This window comes from Marmota flaviventris, chromosome 6, assembly GCF_047511675.1.
Source record: "Marmota flaviventris isolate mMarFla1 chromosome 6, mMarFla1.hap1, whole genome shotgun sequence".
Lineage (NCBI taxonomy): Eukaryota > Metazoa > Chordata > Mammalia > Rodentia > Sciuridae > Marmota > Marmota flaviventris.
In genome coordinates this window covers 17,175,593-17,195,427 of record NC_092503.1, presented here as the reverse complement: position 1 = coordinate 17,195,427, position 19,835 = coordinate 17,175,593, and the positions used below count along the sequence as shown (strand labels likewise).

Here is a 19,835-nt window from a genome sequence, read left to right as displayed (position 1 = left end):
GATGTCCTTTATTCAGAGATCAAACTTGAAATGCTCATTCAGTTCCTGAGCAAGCATTTTGGGTGAACATTCCTATAAATGCTTGAGAACCATCACTGACAAGAAATTTTGTTCATTTAAGGAGATGACAGAAAACATTAAAGCATTTTAATAGCTGTGATAATTTCCTATTGCTGCTGTAACCGATTACCACAAAGCCAGTGGCTTAAGGTAATCCAAAATTATTATTTTCCAGTTTGTCTGAAATGACTATTAATGGACTCAGATAAGTTGTCAGCAGCTGCGTTCCTGCTGGACTCTGCGGGAGAATCTGACTTTTTTACCAAGGGTCCATCGGCCACCTGCACTCTAATTCTATCCTCCCTCCCTCCATCTTCAAAGCACATCACTCCACCTCTTGTGGAGTGTCTCTCACATCTTGTCAGACTCTGACCAAATTACACTGGGCCCACCCAAATAATTCAGGACGATCTGCCCATCTCAGGATCCTTAACTTAATGCATCTGAAAAGTCCCTTTTAGCATATTCACAGGATCTGGGGATTAGGACCAGGATAGTGTGGGGGGAGAGTTGTCATTATTCAGCTGACCCCAAGTGCCCTTTGACAATTTACATTAGTTGAAGTCATAGGTGAAGAACCAGCAGTGCTTCCTTTTCTGTGGTTGACAAATGTCACACTGAAATTTCTTGCAATAAGGTGAGTGGATTTCTGATCCAAGCTAACTTTTTGTATCGGGTATTACAAAATAGTGGTGACTCTGCCGAATGGGCACACACTTGTAGGACAGCCATCCTGTGACTAAGGTGGGACCCTTGAGATGGCACATGAGCTTAAGACCTACAGGTAACCAGAGGTCCTGACTTACCCCTGGGATGTCCATCCCCACTCTTGACTAGCCACCCCTGAGTACGGTGCAGGCTCCTTGGAGCCTTGGTATCTTACATTCTTCAGCAGCCCTTTGTCCTAATTGGGTGGTGACACCCCTTTGTCCAGAATGGGCGGTGACATGGTCTGACATACATATCTAGCTGGTGACCATTGGATGTCCCTCAGAGAGCTCAGACCTTTCTCCATTTAGGCTACCCCTGTGCAACCCCAGCATGATCAGCCTCAGTGATATCAGTACCTGGCAACAAGCCATGATCCCAGACTGGAATCTCTGAGGGAGGCAGGGAGTGTGTGTGTGTGTGTGTGTGTGTGTGTGTGTGTGTGAAAATAGCATTGGGTCAGACTACAGGGGTCAAGTGTATGAGTACCTGCTGATTCCTGTCCATGTGTGCAGATCCCTTTTCCTTCAGTTTCCTCTATTGTAAAAGGGGGGTCCTCCTCCTGGGGTTGTTCGAGGAGCTGAACTGGGTGAGGTCTATAGAGTGCTTTGCCCAGTGCTTCAGACAGCAGTGGCGTGCCATGGGTGACAGCATGGAGCATGCTGGGTTTTCTGTCAGGCTTGTCTTCCCCCCCCACCCCCCCACCCCCCCCCGTTAGGGTAGTTGCTTACTTGTCTTCGTGTCATCTGCCATCCACTCATCATTAAGGGGGTGTGATTGCAGTCAACACAATGGAAAGTGGCACTTGTCAGGACAGCCACATGGAGTCTAGGGCCTGATTGAAGAGGAGGACTCATCTGGCTACTGGGTAGAGGTGGCGTGTACAGGCCTGGGGCTGCTGTAGGTGGGATCAGTTGACTGTAGCAATTACTTTGGGGTAAGAACCTAATGGAAGGAAACAGAAACCTAAGTGATTCCATCTTATGCTTCTCTGGTTCTCCAGTTCTGCCTGCATAAGATCTTACCGTATGATTATATCGAATTCCTGAGCGAATTTGGAAATAATATGTATTTATACTTAGGTTGTTATTATAGCAGTAGTGCACTGATCATTTGATTCCTAAAGTAATTTCCTTCTATAAATTTACCTTTGATATCCCCAAATGGATATTCAGATTTAATGAAAAGAAGTAAGATGTTATACAACAAGGCAGCGTTTTTGAGCTGGAAATAAAAGGGATGAGCATTAAATTGCTTTTAAGTTTAATTAGGAATGGGAGCTACTTTCTAAACCATAATTGATAGCAGTTTAATTTGGATATTATTTTTCAGTGTCTGGAATGCTTGTTGTTCACATTTAGGATGAAGAAAGTATTTTCAGGGTATCATTGCCTTGTTAATTGACTGGGTAAGCATGTGAGATTTTTTTTAAAAAAGATGTTTTTGTAAACCTGTTTAAATAGCCATAATTAATAAAGCTATTTGTTTTAATTCAGAGGAAGATAATTTCATTAAAGCTTAAATAAAGCTGTGCCAGCAGTTTTCCTCCATACAGTGTTTTTGGGGGCTATGTTAATCTTAAGAAGTGGAGCCCTGGAAATGTTCGTTCAGTACACAGACTCCTCATTGTTAACGAGGGCTGGTGTGTGCTGACAGCTACCTCTCAGAGAAATGCAACCCACGGTTAGTGGTGGAAAGTGTGGCATTAGCATAGTTTTTTTGGCAAGGACAAAGTTGGGGGTGCTGCCAGCCTCTACAGTGACTCCTTCATTAATGGTGTCTTATCAGAGGCCTGGGCTCCAGGGCGGACATGCAGCCCCATGAGATAGTGTGCTAGGTAACCAGAATCCTGTGGGAGATGGCTTGTCCTGAATTTCAGAAAAAAGGAAAGGATTTCAGTCACTTATGATTTTGATTTTAAAAGGACCCATGGAGGAAAGACTTTGAAAAGAATTGCTTGTGTTTCATGAAAATTGACACAGGGTAGAGGTGGATTTTTTTTTTTTTTTGACATCGACACTAATGCATATTATGGTTATGGTTTCTATAAGAGGAATGAGAATTAAAACATTTTTATTCTTCAGGGACCATTTCAGACAGAAATAGGTCTGCTAATGCAAGATTTCAGAGTTAAGAATAAATTATATTCCCCAAGGTCCTGAAAGTTCATTTGCACAATGCTAAAGATAGTTCAAATAATTTGGGGGAAAAAACTTTTTGTATGTTTTAGAAGATATAATATATATATATATATATATATATATATGAAAGTTATAGAAAATATAAAAAATTATTTTATATTAACCTTAGTCCTTTATGATATAAACTGTCTCTCTGACTTCAGGACTTCCTTTGTTTTCCTGCCTTTAAATACAATTATAAAATTAAATGTAACTGATAAGATTGGGTAATGTGTATGATTGAACTAGCAACCATTCATTGATTATTCACCCGTTGCCAGGCAGGCGTTGTGCAGTGCTTTAAACACCTACCTAACAGACACAATTTTACACTTGATGTTAAATGTACATTTACATTGAATGGATTTCATTTCCCTAACAGTCCTATGACTTAATGTCTTCATGTGACAGATGGAGTCATTGGCCTCAGGGACACTAAAGTGATGTTTCCAAGATCACTCCACTAAAGGGCAGGTCTGAGCTCTGAACCTGGTCTTTGGATTTCACTTCTACTGTTCCTTGACACATCGGTTCTGTTGGAGGATCTTCCTTAGTCCATTCAGGGAGTCTCCTGGGGCTCCTTTCCACTCTCCCTCTGAAATAAGAGTGATAGTTGGTAATAAGCTGCATAACGTCCTCACCACTGTACTCAGGAATCCTTCTTTGGGTTCTAGCAGTTTCCTCTTCATATGGTTTTGCTGGTCTCTATTGGGTTCACCTGGGTAAGGCATCAGGCTCGTGCCCAGGCTCCCTCACCTCCTCTCCCTCCCAGGCCCACCTCCTGGAAAGAGGAGATATGTCTTTGAACTGGGAGCAGAGAGTGTCTTTGCTTCAGATTTTCCAGGGGCCTCTTACTTTCAGACCCTGGGGGCACACTGCCTTCGTGGGATCATATATGAGTGTCTCTGGAACTGAAGAAACAGGTGTTGTCCCGGTTCTTGCCTGTGCCGTCTGGGGAAACCCCAGGCGATGGAGGATGGTGTACCTACCCTCTTGTTTGGCCCCACAAAGCAAGAGCTTCACCAGAACAATACATTGATTCCAGGAAACATAAGTTTCTGAAACTATAAGCTCTGAAGATTATTCTTAAGATTTCTGGAGCCCTAGAAAGGTTTCGGTGATCCATGTGGCTTAAGGGGTAAGCTCTATGCCTGGAGGTATCCTTTGCCAGTGCCCTCCCAGGCAACCTATAGCCAGCCTGGCCCTTTTCAATTTCCTCACACACTGGAGAGGGTGTTAAACAGAACTGCTGGGTCAGCCTCCCCTGTGTCCAGGCGTTCTGTCTTGTCCTGAGATGTGACCCTTGTGTAGAAATCTCCCACCATAAACGATGGAGGTGACCCCTAATTAAGATGAGCTTGGATGAGCTGTGTTATTTTTTTACTTCTGGAAAATTGGATTTGGCTTGAGTTATGAAGTGCATTAATTTGTGCTTCAGAGCTCAGTGGTTCTCCACTCTGGCTAGACATTAGAATTACCTGAGGAAGTTAAAAAATACCAAATGCCTGGGCCTTATCCCAGCGTAATTAAATTGGAATAGCTAAGGCTGGGGCTTGGCATTGACATTTCTCAAAACCATTGCAGGCAAGTGAAATGTGCAGTGAGGAATGAAAACCCTGTAGGAAACAGAGAGGTCATGGAGATGGCTCCTGTCTGCTGCTGCTGCCGTTATTCCTAGAAACACAATTAGTGCTGCTAGTGAACATGCATTAGGTGCTTACTGTGTGCAGGGATTGTTCAGAGCATTTTTTATAGAATGGATTTACTTCATGTATTTCTTATGATAAGCTATGAGCTTATCTCTGTTTACAGATTTGTATTTGCACATCTGTAGAATAGGTGAAGAATTCTCTGCTATACAACCAAGATGTGCCAGGCATGGTGTTGCACACCTGTAATCCTAATGCCCAGGGAGGCTGAGGCAGGAGGATCACAAGTTCAAAGCCAGCCTCAGCAACTCAGCAAGGCCCCAGGCAACTTAGTGAGATCTTGTCTCTAAGTAAAATATAAAAAGGTCTGGAGATGTGGCTCAGTGGTTAAGCACCCCTGGGTTCAATCCCTGGTACAAAAAAAAAAAAAAAAAAAAAAGCAATATGTAACCAGTTTAGGTGTATATATGATTTTCATATTTATATTATTTCATATTATGCTTACCCTGCTTTGGTTCTGCCAAAGAAGACCTAGGTAAAATATAGTAAACAGCCAGAAATCTTCAGAGCCCAAGGCACAAATCATGGCCTCCTAATTCCTAGTATCAGGCTTCACATGAGTTTCTTGAAATGCATCTTTGCTAAAAAATACTTTGTAAGATGGTTGAAGTAGGGAGACCTTGATAACATGTGAAGATGCTCAGGGAAACTACACGCCCACAAGCTGTAACTCCCATGTACTTGGGTTTAGCACCTTTGCACGTTTACGAATGATTTTTCATGTTCTATTTACAGCCTCCCCAGGAGGTCTCCATCATGAAGGAAGAGCGTGGGATTTGGATTGTGTTGTAATTTTGCTGGTTTCAAAGCCTGAGATCACTTACCTCCTCATCAGGGAATTTTTAAAGCATGTTAAACTACCAGAGTGCTGCTGGGTTTGTTGTGTAGTTCTTTAAGTGTTAAGGAGTGTGTCGTCAGACCATCATCATCAGGGTACAGAACATGTTCCCAGTGCTGGCATGTGGCTTCTAATCAGAAGCCACAGCCTGTCTCCTCCACCTACTTGAACAGCCTGGATAAATTCCTGTAGGAGGCCAAGCTCCATGCCAGCCCTCACTAGTAATTTCTTAAAAGGACAGGTCCTGTAAAAGCCCATGCAGCAAGGAGTGGGAATGTGGGGGTGTGTGCCATTCCTTTTTCTCTAGCTTGACAAGATACTGTAATTCTTGATCCCTGAAGGAAGAACCCCAGACACGAAAAGGAGGCTGGAGTCAGAACTCCAAAGGCTCAGGTTACTTTCTGGAAAGAAATGTAAGAATGTGTTCCTCCAGGCCTCTGAAAATAAGAACACACTCCTGCGATCCTGGGCTGAGACTGGGCTGCTGGGGGTGGACACACACAGGCGCGTGGAGAAGGTGCCAGGAGAGAAGCCCTCCTCCACTAGTTCTTACCTTTCCATAGTGCAGATCCTAAGCGCCATGCCTGGAGGACATGGGTGTCATCTTCCTGTCATGCAAGTCAACATTCTTGCCAAGAATCCTGTGCGAGGCAACCGGCCTGAGCTGCTTTGAAGCCTTGGAGCCTATTCATGGCAGCACATTTTGATAACAGCTCATCCTTTGATCTCTGTAGTGAAGAAGTTATCCACTTCAATTTCAAAAATTCTGACAATTTTGTTGACTTTGTCCCATGAAAGCTTAAGTTCCTAGGATAAAAAACTCAAATATCAACTCCTAAAATTACACCTTAGGGGAGGAGAAGCTTGCTGTCCCTGGCCTTGGAAACACTTGTCTCCCTTTCACAACCTCTGTTGTCAGTGAGAGGCATTTACTGCCTCTGGGTTCTGATAAATTGCAGGGACATACTAATGATCTGCTGGTAAGATTGCGGGGCCCAGGGTCCAAGTGCCAACACTGGTGAGCCCCGTTCCTTCCTGTGTGCAGAGAGAAGTGTTAAGCAAGGCTGATTCATTTCTGGGTCATAACATCTGATGATGAAATTGTCTATAAAAAAGGTAGGGAGAGAGAGGTAAGAAAATAATGAATTATCTTAAGGTATTTTTGCATTGTACTGATCGAAGCATATCAGTGGTAGTCATACTATTAGGGTTTGAATTCTGCTGTGTTCTTTGCTTGATTGTGTGGCCTGGGTGAGATGCTTTTAACATATATCACCTTGTGGGATCCTTGTGAAGTTTGGATAAAACAAGTTTTCTTTAACATATCCTGGAAACTGAACCCAGGGGCACTTTACCACTGTGCTACATCTCCAGCCCTTTTTATTTTTTATTTTGAGATAGAGTATTGCTAAGTTGCTGAGATTCTCACTAAATTTGCTGAGACTGGCCTTGAACTTTCAGATCTTCCCGTCCCAGTCTGTGGATTCACTGGGATTATGGGTGTGCACCACTGTGCCTGGCTTAGGTAAAACAGTCCTTACGAAGTACCTGGCAAATGGTAAGCACTCAAAAAAGGTTAATGTATGGTCCAGTAGCAATGATAAGAATTCCATTTCTCATTTGGTTTCTAGGTTTCTAAACAGCAGGAGGTACCCTGTAAATCGTGACTAAATAGATGAGAGGATGCTTAATGAGGGAGGTTAGGAAAACTAGTAAATGCCAGCCAGCCCTAATGTGCTCTGCCAATGTTTAGTATCTTTGTCAGGTTTATTGCCGCGTCTCGATTTTGAGATATGTTTAACTCTGCCCAATATGTATTGCTCGTCAACCCAAAGAAATCAGTTAGAATAGAATCAGTGTTAAGATGGCCCCTAAGTCAAAGTCCTTACAAAAAAAAAAAAAGACATTCAATACAAGAGGGTATCATTGGCCATTTGCTGTGATAACATTGTTTTCTTAGTTACAATATTTCCCACATGTAAAACTGACAAAGGATTTAACAGTATGTTGAGTCCAAAGGTATGCCATAGGACCTAGGCCTGCACCAGTGGGGGCAGTTTTGCTTATTAATGAAAGGAATAAAATGGGAGGTTCACGTTCACGCTGTGTTGAGGCTTTACAAACTGGACATTGTGATTCCATGGAGGTTGGACATTCACAGTCACAATGCTAACTTCTGTCTAGGGCTTACTTTGTCTCTGGTCCTGGGTTTAGTGCTACTTGTGCATAATTTTATTTAATCCCACACCATATCTATGAGCTGGGTGCCATCATTATCTTCAGTTATCAAAAAAAAAATAGATAGAGGATAAGAAAATGACTCAGTGTCATGCAGTCGTTGTCATAGCATTGAGTTATAAGGGGGTGAATTATGAGGCAGACTTGTGCACGTCTTCCTCTCCAAGATGGCGCTTCCTGCCCAGACCCCATGGTCTGGTATTTTCTGTTCACTTGTTGAAAACATTGCAAACCATATGACTAATGAATAACTAAGGCTAATGTGCAGGTGGTAATTCATTTCTTACAGTCTATGGCCAAGATGTCAAGTATGGAAAGTGAATTAAGTAGTATTTCATTCTTTAAGCCAATACTGACTACATACCACGTTCTTGAAGGGCTCTGTTCTAGGAGTTGTAGCATTGAGCACAGCAGACAAGTCCCTACCCTGAGGGAGCTTGTACTCTAGTTGGAAGAGACAGACAATAAGGGACTAAGTAAATAAATGTACTATTATAAAACGGGGCTATTCAGAGAGAACATCTGAACTGAGCCTGAATGGGAGGGGTGGGGAAGAGCTCTTCTAGAGACAGTTCAAAAGGCCCCTAGCTGAGCGCAGCTTGGTGCATTCTGGAACAGAGAAAAGGCAGTTGAGGCTAACGGTGCTAGGACACAGGGCCTGGGTCATGTATGGCATCACAGACCATGGTGAGGGTCTTAGAAACACATTTTTTTTCAAAGCAGATCACTAACATGTTCTAAGTTATAAGGTTTAAAAACTCTTGTTGCGGGCTGGGGTTGTGGCTCAGTGGGAGAGTGCTCGCCTAACATGTGTGAGGCCCTGGGTTCGATCCTCAGCACCACATAAAGATAAATAAATAAAGATATTGTGTCCATCTACAACTAAAAAATATTTTTTTAAAAACCCAACTCTTGTTGCTATTCAAGTAGAGGCAGAAACTAGGGATAAATAAAGAGATACAGGGACTCTACTGGATGGCTTAGAGCGGCTGATGAGAAGTGTTCAGATTTGAGAAATAACTTGAAGGCCAAGCCAGTAGGACCTCTGACTGGGGGGTAAGTATGAGGTGGGGGAAAGGACAAATTGTACAAGCCAATAAGGAAGACAGGGATTTGGGGAACGTAATTGGAGCATATGAAGTTTTCTGTTTTGGATGTATGAAATGTGAGATGTCTTTAGACATCTAGTCTGAGGTGCTAAGGTGTTGGGGTGCCTCATCTGGAGTTTGGGTTAGTGATCAATCAGTTGAATGAGTCCCTTTAAGGGGTGTTTAGAAATGTTGGTTCTGTGGAAGCCTCTAGCATTTTAGGAGTGTTTTGTTGTTGGAGCTCTCTTTAATCCTTGAAATGATACCTGGAGAACATGCTGGAGCATGTTGGGATTTCTCGCTTTTCTCTGGGGAAGGCACATCCTCATGAAGAGCAGATGGGAACTCTCTGCAGTCATACCGGCTATACTATTGTGAAATATTCCTAAATAGTTCTCTAGATGTCAGCAACCATTTTTATGCACATCTTTTTTATTAGGTCTGATATAGATCTTTCTACTTACGTGTGTTCCCCATGGAGTTCAGTGCAATAATTAAGAGCTAACAAATGGTTAATCACATTCACATTTAAAAGGTTCCTGAAACAAGCCTAATCATGAGTATGGCAGGGTTTGCAACTTGCACATAAAAATTGGACCCTGTTATCCTTTTACGACATGCGACTAGCTAGTTAGAGTACTGTCCCTGTGGAAATAAGTGTGTTACAAATCAGAAGACTACAAAGAAGGGCTGCATGTTGACTCAGTGTGGAAAAATGTATAAGCCAAACCCCTCTTATTTATTATGTTTGGATACATTTCCCCAGTTTTACTGTCCCTGGCTTAAGCTTTGCTTCCCCCTCTCTTTTTTTTTTTTCTTCCAGTTTTCTAAGTCACTTTTAATCTTTATTTTCAAAAGCACCTTTCATCTATTCAAACTAGGGCATTTATCATACCCCCAAGTCTCTTCTTCTCTAAGTATTCTTGTTTTTCCAATAGTTTCTACACTGTGTTTTAGTAGTAGGTTCTAGTGAAGATTATTTTCCTGGACTCACAGGAGTCTCCTATTAGACTGATTGCATCATTGGCTTCCCCCATGTGATCCAGTGTCACCAGATGGTAGCATCTGCAGTTCCTGGGCTGCATGGAAGCCTGAGATGTCAAACCTTTCAGTATGCTTTTCAGATGGGCCCAAACACCTCTGGAAAAACCAGTCTTCTCCTCCCTGCAGGTTAATTACTCTTGTAACTAGAGTAACTTACTGATTTTCTCCAGACCTCTGTTTTCGAGAATTCTAACCCATCTCTGATATTTGAATTAAATGAAGGAATATCTGGAAAGCACTTAACAGAGTATCTAATACTTTAAAAAATAAACTCAATAAATCTTGATTCCCTTCCAAGCCCTCCTGAGTCTTCTATTTATTCATCAGGAGACAACAGCCACACTGTCTGAAAACACACATGCTAGTAGGTGGCTATTGGTGAAGACCAGTCAAACTGGACTGAAAAGATAAAGAGAAATTGACAGTGTCAAGGTGACTAGTGAAACAGTGGAGGTGTTCTCAAAGTATGTTTCCGGGATCAGGGACACCTACACTTGACTGATGGTTAGAAATGCAAGTTATCAAAACTACCGAATCATAACTTTGGGGACAGGGCCAAAGTTATGTCTTATCAATCCCTGCAGGTAATTCTGATGCACACTAAAGGTTGAGAACCAGTGGTCCGAGGGAATCTCAACAAGTATTGGGTGTGAAACAATGGTGGTGCATGCCTCTTCAGGTGTAAGTTTGTGTGAATGCACGCCCATGTGGGTAGAATATTTGTTACTGCCGAAACTGTTAACCAAGCATCATAATGAAACTGGAGTTTTGAGATGAAGCTCAATTCACTGCTTCTGCTGGCAGGTGGGGTCTGCACGGGCTGCGGGCCTCTGCAGCCCAGAAGTGTTGCTGCTTCTCAGCAGGGACCAGAAGGCTGGCTACACGTCTTGACAGCCAGGAGCCATGTCAATAACATAAGCAAAGTCCAGCCAAACTGATGGATGAATTACCCATTTGTCTTTGGCACTGTTGTCTAAATAGAAATATATATAAAATGCTTGTTTTCACTGACTTTACATTAATCTTTTGGAGTTTTCAAAAAAAAAAAAAAAGTGACCCGTCAACATTATTCTTCTTTATTTTCTAGGAAATTCCACTTACTTGGATGACCATGGACCACCTCCTAGTAAGGTAAGGTCTTTTCCTTTGTCAGTACTTGGAGCTTCTGATTTTAGTAGCTCCTGGACCCCCATTCACCCCAACCAGATGCCCTCTAGTCCCGGAGCATTCGCAAGAAAACAGTGGATGATGAATGACAAATAAATCTTCAACTTCTAATGCAGAGGAAAGGGACGAGCATGAAGATAGTCATGTGACACGGAGGGAGAGCCATTACTCCCTTACTTGGAGAGCTGGATCTGCCCAAACACTGGAGCCACCAACTCGCTTTAGACCTTAGCCAGCTTCTCCTATTGGCCGTCACCTCATTTGCCCTGGCTGGCCCATGAAGTTGTTCACAGCCCTGCCTCCCACGCCTTTGGGCCTGGTGCCAGACTCACTTCTGTCCCCTTCTCCCTGGCCTGCCTGGGATAGGATACTCTGGACAAGGCCCAGCCAGTGCCCTCCCACGGCTGCCCTGGCCTGGCCTGCATGCCCACTTTGTTTCTTCCTATAAGCAGTTCTGTTTGACTTTTAAGGGGCAGAACAGTCCTTTAGTGTAGTTTTTCCACCACACTCTATTTTCTTGAGCTCAATGAAAACCAAATGTCATTCTACTGAAAGACGAGAACAACAAAGTAATCATTGTGGATGAGAAAATCTATGTAATGCAATGTACTCTCTTTTATTCTGAACTTCTGTCCTTTTTATTTTTTTGACATCATTTTTATTTTCCTTGTTGGGAATGTTGACAATAGTTAATCAGTCCTTGGGCCAGGGGAATGCCCTTGACAAAACGTTGGCAACCCTTTATCAGTCAGTCTTACGTTAAGAATTTTGTGTCTGGCCTGTGACACCTAGCTTACCAGTCCTTGGTAGATGAACTGAAGGAGATGCCTACAAAGTGCAGTTATAAGTTCGTGATGAGAAAACGATGAGCCACCAATCTCGGTGGCCTTTTAAGCCACTTTACTTATAAGCATGGGCTTTGGGAGCAGATATTTCTGAATGCAGCATGGGCTCTGCCACTTTCTAGCTGTATTACAGTGGGTGAAATTCTCAACATTTTGAGCCTCAGATTCTCAAGTGCAGAGTAGGACTAAATGTACTACCCAGTGAAGGATATCAGAAAGGATCAGATGAGCTGATGTATGGGGAGTACTCAGCACTGACGTGTAATAAATAGTAAATCAGAAGTAGCTAGTGCTTATGTGACTGGGGTATTGTTAACTTTATTGATCAATTGGACAGTAGTATTTATCAAATTCATGAACAGCCCTACCATTTGACCTACTGCATGCTTATTGAGTGCTTATGATGCCAGAGACCCTAGAAATGCAAATAAGAAGCAACAACAATAAAAATAGCTCCTCTCCTACAGGAGCAAAAGAACGTAGAGGACTGTAAGGTCTAAGTCTAATGTGCATCCTCACATCCTGGCTTGAGCCTCAAGACACAAAGAGGCATGTTATGGTTCTTCATTGAACCTCATTGAACTGGACAGTGGAATCCAGAGCTGGAATCTGAATTAGTTTTCCTGGCTCCTGTTCCAGGTTTTTTGCACTAGGCTAGTATTCTCAAACTTGACTTGTATCAGAATCACCTGGAGGCTTACTAAAATTCAGATTATTGGGCACCACCCCCAGAGTTCTGATTGAGTCAATCTGGGGCAGGACCTGAGAACTGGCATTTCTGACAGACTCCCAGATGAGGCTGATGCTGTGGGTCAAGGGGCCACATTTGAGAATTGCTACCCTAAAGGCCACGAATAGAGAGAAAACCACTTCCCTGGATATTTTCTGTATTGTCTTCACTATTATTAACTCAGAAAGAGTGACATGGCTTATTACCTACAGTTTTATTTATTAATATAATGGCGACTCACCATTGTTAAGTGTCCTTATAGTGAAGACTATTTTCTTTAGGCAATAACCAGCCCAGGAAGGGAAGATGGGTGGGGGTGCAGATGGCCTGCTGGGTTTCCTCACCACTAACTGCCTTTGTCTCCCTGGAGGTCAGGAACAACTTCTCTGGGATCAGCTGTTTGCTTCATTGGCTTGTCAAGATATTACTTGGGCTCCAGGCTTGTCAAGCAGGGTCTTTCCTGGTCAGAAACTCAGGCCCATTTGATATGAACTTGCCTTTTGGAACTTTGTTCTTGGTGGCCAGCTTGGACCATCTCTTCAGAAGGCCTGCTGACCTTGCTAAAGCTGGACTTCTGTCCTGCCCGCCCCTCTGCCAGCGTCGTCAGTGTTTGGATTTGATGTGTGGTGTGCTCACTCCTCTTCCGCAGCTGAAGTTCCCAGTGATCCACAAAAACAATCAGGTGGTATCTCATTCTTTTTGACCACATTCAGAGTAAAGCCAGTTTTGTAAACTCTTGTCCAAGTTTGAAAATTGTGAACATAATCTCTTCAGACCAGCAGAAGTTTTTCAGAGATTTTTCTCTAGAACCATCTGCTTGTTGTCTAGGAGTGGAGTGGCAAAAACACTCCTGACTCTTTAAGCAGAAACCATAATAAGAATGTAAAAGTGGGTAGGAATAATATTGGTATGTGACCATCTCTTTATCCATGGTTCTGACTTCTGGCAGGATGGAATTGAATCTCAAAAATGATGAGGTCAGACTTCCAGATAAAGGTCCCTGGAGTGTCCCCTGGGGTGGGGCCCTAGTTATTTAGATCTGCAGATCACTGGCTTATCCAGAGACACAGTGGCATCCAGAGGATAAGGACTCACACATGTCTGGCTTCTGGAGTGGACCCATCCTGGCAGGGGAAAGTCAGACCCACGCCAGACCCATATTTTTCATATTTGTTTAGCACTCAGAAATAACTTTTTGATGCCAAGACTCAAAAGAGTTGTACTCTAGATAAAATAAGAGTTTAAAACCCCGAAAATATACTGAGGTTACAGCAAGTTCTCATTTTATTAAAAGTTCAATTTCACAAGTTTCACATTCCACAAGTAATAGCCATTTAGGGAATGGGGTGTGCCACACAACATGGACTAGGCCCGGGTCCTCATTCTCTCCAGTGTTTTCATAAGGAAAAAAACAAAACACCTCTGATTTTCACTTGTTTTTGAAATCCATTTGGACCTCACAGCTTGCCTCAGGTTTTGAGCAAAGCTATTATTGAAAGGTGGATGTTAATGTTTTCCTCTGGCTACTACTTTTTACTACCACTGTGTAGCTTAAGGTTGGAGCCCTAGTGAGAATGGCCATGGAGATCTCTAGTGAATAAAATAGAAAGATATTCTTGAATACACACTCAGGTATGAAAAAGCAACTATGGTATGATAGCACTTTTTGTAAAATTATATGCATACATGTTTATGTCTACAGAAAAAAAAAAAAAAAACCTGGAAGGCTATAGTGTTTTCTGCAGGTTTGAATTTATTAAAGTAATGCCTCCTCAATCTAGAAATCAGAAAAACCCCTTTCCAGGTGTAAGAGAGTCAAGTTAAAGATTAAAAGCCCCCGGAGCAGCAGGTTGGTGTCTTCCCCTCCTTAGTTTCACTCTACCTGGAATGTGGGTACCTGGTGGGAGCAGCAGGCATCAGCAATGAGAAGTTCAGCGGGCATAAATAAGATGTGGTTATCATTTCACATATGTAAGGTTCCCAAATCTGATACGAAAGGAGAGCTGTTCTAAGCAACTCGAGGATAATAAAATCACTATCCATAGCTGATTTATATCTTTTCCTATGTGCCAAGCACTATGCTAAGCACTTTGCATGCAAAATTTACTCTCTATAAAACAGGAAGTAATTTTTTAATCCTTATTTTACAGATGAGGGAACTGGATCTTAGGGAGGGTACTAATTTGCTGAAGGTCAGGCACTAAGGATTGGATTTGGGATTCCAGCCCAGAGCTGAGTAGCTCCAGTCTCCACGCTTTAACCATTTCAAGATGATAAATTTAAGTAGAAATACAATAATATTTTTTACTGTATTTCTGGAGTTTTACACCTTTAAATAAGAACCTAGTACACTGATTAGTACATACACAAACTTAACCCTCAGTTTCCCAGCAAAAAAGACAGCATTTACTGTTTGAATTTGGTAGACAGTTTTTAACTTTCAAAAATGAGTTGATTTGTGCTTTACCTTTTTCTTTTAAATCACCTTTGTATAAATACCTGCCTTTGGCATTTTTCCATTTTTCAAACAGCATATAATGTAAATTTTGATTTTCAAATATCACAGATGACAGAATACTGTTCCATGTTTATTTAGCAAAACAGGATAGGCCCCATTTCTATACACAAAATAGCATTTGATGAGGTCCTTCCTCTTGATTCATGGACTGCCTAAGTATGTTGTATTTTCTTTCTGTTCTTATGAATATGTGGTCCACTCGTTGATTCTTGAGTTTGAGAGGTTTAATCTAAGATGTCATCAGGATTCAATGCAAGGTTTCGCATTCACTATCCGGTGCAGCAGTAGCACAATCTTGAGTACTCTCTGACTCTTTGCATTCATCTCTGATTCTTCTAGTGCTTGAGAAACTCCTCTGCCTCCTCAGTTTTCTTCTCTTTGTCATTACACGTAGGTATAAAAAATTCCAAATTTTCTCTTTAGTATAAGTTGAAAACTACAAAGAGGCAGGCCGGGTAGTTTAGTGGTAGGACACTTGCCTCACATGCATGAGGTCCTGGAAAAAAGAAAACCATAAAGAAGCTATCTCCAGTCTTTGTTTTTATCTTGTGGAAAGACAATGCAATACTTGACTCATGCAATAGGAAATGTAAAGGGTGATGTAACAGTGACAGTTTATTTTACCACTGAATCCATCCCATGGGCCTACGCCATTGACTGCAGTAGCTGTGAGACTCATGAGGATAGTTATATTCAAACTAATTAAAATTTAAAAGATAAAAATTCAACTTCTTAGTTGCATTAGTCACATTTCTAATTCTCCATATGTGTCCTTGGACAACACAAATAGAACATTTATATCATCAGTAACCATTGTTTTGGATAGAAGTATCCTGACATTCCATCATTCTTCCACTTTTCTATTATTTTAGTATTTTTAAAGCACCTGAGAATAATTGATATATAATGGATGGGTAATTATTTCTGAAATAGCAGTGTTAAAATGAAGAAAAATTAAAATCACTAAGATCTCATTAATGGATCTTAGATTTTTATTTTAGGGTGGTAATTGCAAGGTAGATGAATTTTATTCTCTTTAGTTTAAAAAAAGTATATTTTCTCTCTCTTTTTTTTGTAGATACTAAGAAAGTAAAGTTATGGAGTATTAATCCATACAAATAATTAGAACTGCTCAAAAAACCTGATAAGTTAAAAATTGGACCTAGTGGATCCTGATCATATACTGAAAGTTAAGTTATATTTTATACCTTTACAATTTTGTATAAAAATAATTTTTATATATAAAATCAGACCTATTCTTTATCTATATAATGTGCTGGATAGTATTAGTATTCAAAATTCTATTTTAAAATAGGCTCATTAGAAGAGGGTGTATAATTTATTGCTGAGCAATACATTATAGTTTAATGCTGAGCAAGCATTCTGCAATCGAGTGAAAAGTGCTGATATTAATTCAGTGGTAATTAATTGTATAGTGTCTAACAGTGACCAGTAGTAATAGTTGCTTGGTAAGGCTCAGTCCCTGTTTCACATTGCCCGGAAGCTAATTTCCCTTTAGTATTAATTCATTGAGTACCTAGTTCGTCCAAAAGATCAGGAAGATGCACAAATAGTTGAAAATAACTTCTATAATCTAATAGTTTATTATATTATCTAATTGCATCATAAGGTTTAATGGAATCAAAGACTCTGAGAGCACAGGGTTCTATGGTGATACATGTTTAGGTCTAAATGGGCCTATACAGACAGCTTCATTCAGTCAAGCATTTACCGTGTACCAAGTTTGTATTGGGCTCTGTGTTAAGTGCTGGGAGCATAAGACTATAGAAGTCACAATCACTGCCTGCAAGGAGTTTAGAGCCCAATGGGAAGGATGGACTTATAAACTTATAATGCCTAAGTGGGCTGCTGGGTGCTTTTTAGAGAATGAGCACAGGTTGAACACAGAACACTCACCCTGACTCTTCTCTAGGAGAGAGTCGTGGAGGCTGAGTAGCAGAACTAACCAGGTCAAAGAGTCTGATGTGGAGGTGTTCTATTAGTCAGCTTTCTTGCTGCTGTGACCAAAAGGCCTGGCAAGAATAGTTTTAGAGTAGGAAAAGTTTATTTTGAGGCTCATGGTTTCAGCGGTCTCAGTCCACAGACAGCCAGCTCCATTGCTCTGGGTCCAAGGTGTGGTACATCATCATGGCAGAAGAGTGTGGTGGAGGAAAGCCTCTCGGGACATGGCACCAGGAAGCAGAGAGAGACTCTCCTCACCTCAGACAAAATATATACTTCAAAGGCACATCCCCAGTGACCCAGCTCCTTCAGCCACACCCTGCTGCCCTACAGTTACCACCCAGTTAATCCCTATCAGAGGATCAATGCATTGATTAGGTTAAGGCTCTCATAACCCAATTATTTCACTTCTAAGTTTCCTTGCGCTATCTCACACATGAGCTTTTGGGGGGATACCTCATATCTAAACCATAGCAGGAAGGGTTGAGGAAGGGTGGGCCTTACAACTGGGGTTTGTAGTGCTATAGCAGTAGAGATATGAACTTGTGACACTTTGCTTTCACAGGAAAAAGAGAAAAGATGATGGCCTAGGAAATGGGGACCATGTCTGCATAATGATGGAACAGGAAAAAATTGTATAGGAGTGGTCAGTCACAAATCCAGTTTTGAGTGGTGGTGTGGATCAAATCGTACCTGCCCCAAGGATATTGAATCACAACTCCAGAACCTGTGTATGTAATCTTATTTGAAAGAGGTTCTTTGCAGTTGAGGTTATACTAGGGTAGGGTGGACCCTAAATCCAGTATGGCTGATGTCTTTATAAGAAGAGGGAAATTGGACACAGAGACAGACATAGACACAGAGAATGCCATGATGCCACAAGCCAAGGGACACCAAGACTTGCTTGCCCGGCATCCACCAGAGGCATGAAGCAGTCTGGCAGGCTGTCCCTCTGAGCCCCGAAGAGGTAGCCAACCCTATGTACACCGTGATTTCAGACTTCTGACCTCCTAGACAATGCAAGAATAATTTCTATTATTTTAAGCTATCAGTTTCTGGTATTTTGTTATGGCAACTCTAGGAAGAAATGCAAACGGATTGAGTTTAGTATGTTTGATTACTATGACAGCATGGAGGGTCACCCCCTACTTGGCATTATTTGGTTGGTTGGATTTAATAAACATTGAAACCATCCTGAGAAGCCTGTCATTAGGATAATTTAAGAGCATCTTTTTCTATTTTCAACACTTAGTAGTCAGATTTCCTTCAACTTCCTTTTTCACTTTTCCTCAGAAAGGTATGTTGTTATCTTTAGCCATGTTGTTATCCCCAACATTCCCTCATTTTTTTGCCTATTTGAAATTCATTGTACTCTTTAATTGCTATTTTATATACAAAAAAATCATCTTAGGTGACATCATATTTTTCTCTGACCAGGACCTCAATGACAGTCTATTTATTTAGGAGAAAGTTACTGAGGGGACTGATGTCCCGTTGCCACAGGGTGGGGGCTAGGAGGGAAACAGAGAAAAACATTCACAAAGTCTGTGGCCTTTTGGAAAGGATGTCCTTGTTTTTACAGAAATCATCTCAGCCTGATGTTTTATAACACTACCCCCATGTCCCTAAGAAAGATTTTGGTTTTGGTTTATTTTTTTCCCTTTTAACAACTCCTTTAAACTTGACAGCCCTAACCCCATTAGCTGAAAGATGTTTTGAAACGTTTTCTTTAAAAAAAAAAAAAAAAAAAAGAAAACAAATAGGCAACCCCTGGCCTCAGGGATCCCATTCTGTATTTCTAAGGAGTTGAGCCCAAATATCTTATATTCGCAGCAGGTAAACTACTTCCAGAAGATATTGAGAGCATGATTACTTTCAAATTGTTGGGCTGTTAACTTGGAAAAGGTTTCTGGATCCCCAAATCCCCATTTCCCTGGGAGGCAGGATTACTGGTTTTATGTGCACAGAGTCTCCTTCTGTCAGCCTCAGTTTTTACTTGGAAGAGTATGACAGAGATTTAAGAGAATAATGAATTTCTTGTTTTTATCCCCCAAACCTCACAACCTGTTTTTTCAGTCTGTAGATGTGGCCATCCACCATGTTTTCCTCCTGTCTGTGAGAACCTGCTGGAAGCAAATAAATCTTAGTGCGGAATTGGGTCGAGTGTGGGCCCTGTCCAGAATGTTTCCTCTAGGACAACTGTCCCTGAAGCCATGGCTGCTGAAAAGTGGGTGCCCCTGGTTTCATGGCTCCTCTATATCCTGCTGTAAATAGAATCTGCCATGGCAAAGGTCCACATTGTGGGATTTTCTCTGAAAAACAAACTGGGGTTTTTGATCAAGAAGTTTATAATACCTCCTCATTTCTACAGCAGCAACTATGAACATTCTTTTTAGTTATTTTTAAATTATGAAGCATTCCAAACACAAAATATTAGCAAGACTAATAAAGCATACACCTGATATGCCCAATGTACCAGCCCCTTAGATTTAACACATTACAGTGTTAACTTGCCAGATGCTTCCTTCTGACTTCTTGGTGTCTACGGAACTGAGGAGCATGGATTTTAGAATCAGACCTGAGTTCAAACCTAGCTATGTGATATAGTTGTCCTGGTTAACCTAGAATAAGTACTTCCTCTTTGAGCTTTGATTTCTTTTTTATTTCTAGAAGAGGTGCTTGCTGGCACTCCCCACCCCGCCTCGGGAGAATATAAAAAAGAAAATCAGCTAATGGGGTTGTCAAGTT

General features: G+C 41.5%; 1 protein-coding gene across 2 annotated transcripts in view; it reads left to right on the top strand.

Moving 5' to 3' along the window:
• Positions 1-19,835, top strand: part of Ust (uronyl 2-sulfotransferase) — a 280,959-nt gene that overhangs the window by 97,957 nt on the left and 163,167 nt on the right. For both annotated transcript variants that reach the window (XM_071612922.1, XM_027939510.2), the window contains exon 2: positions 10,953-10,996. In XM_071612922.1, the coding sequence (XP_071469023.1) occupies positions 10,953-10,996 (44 nt within the window). The remainder of the gene's footprint in view (positions 1-10,952; positions 10,997-19,835) is intronic.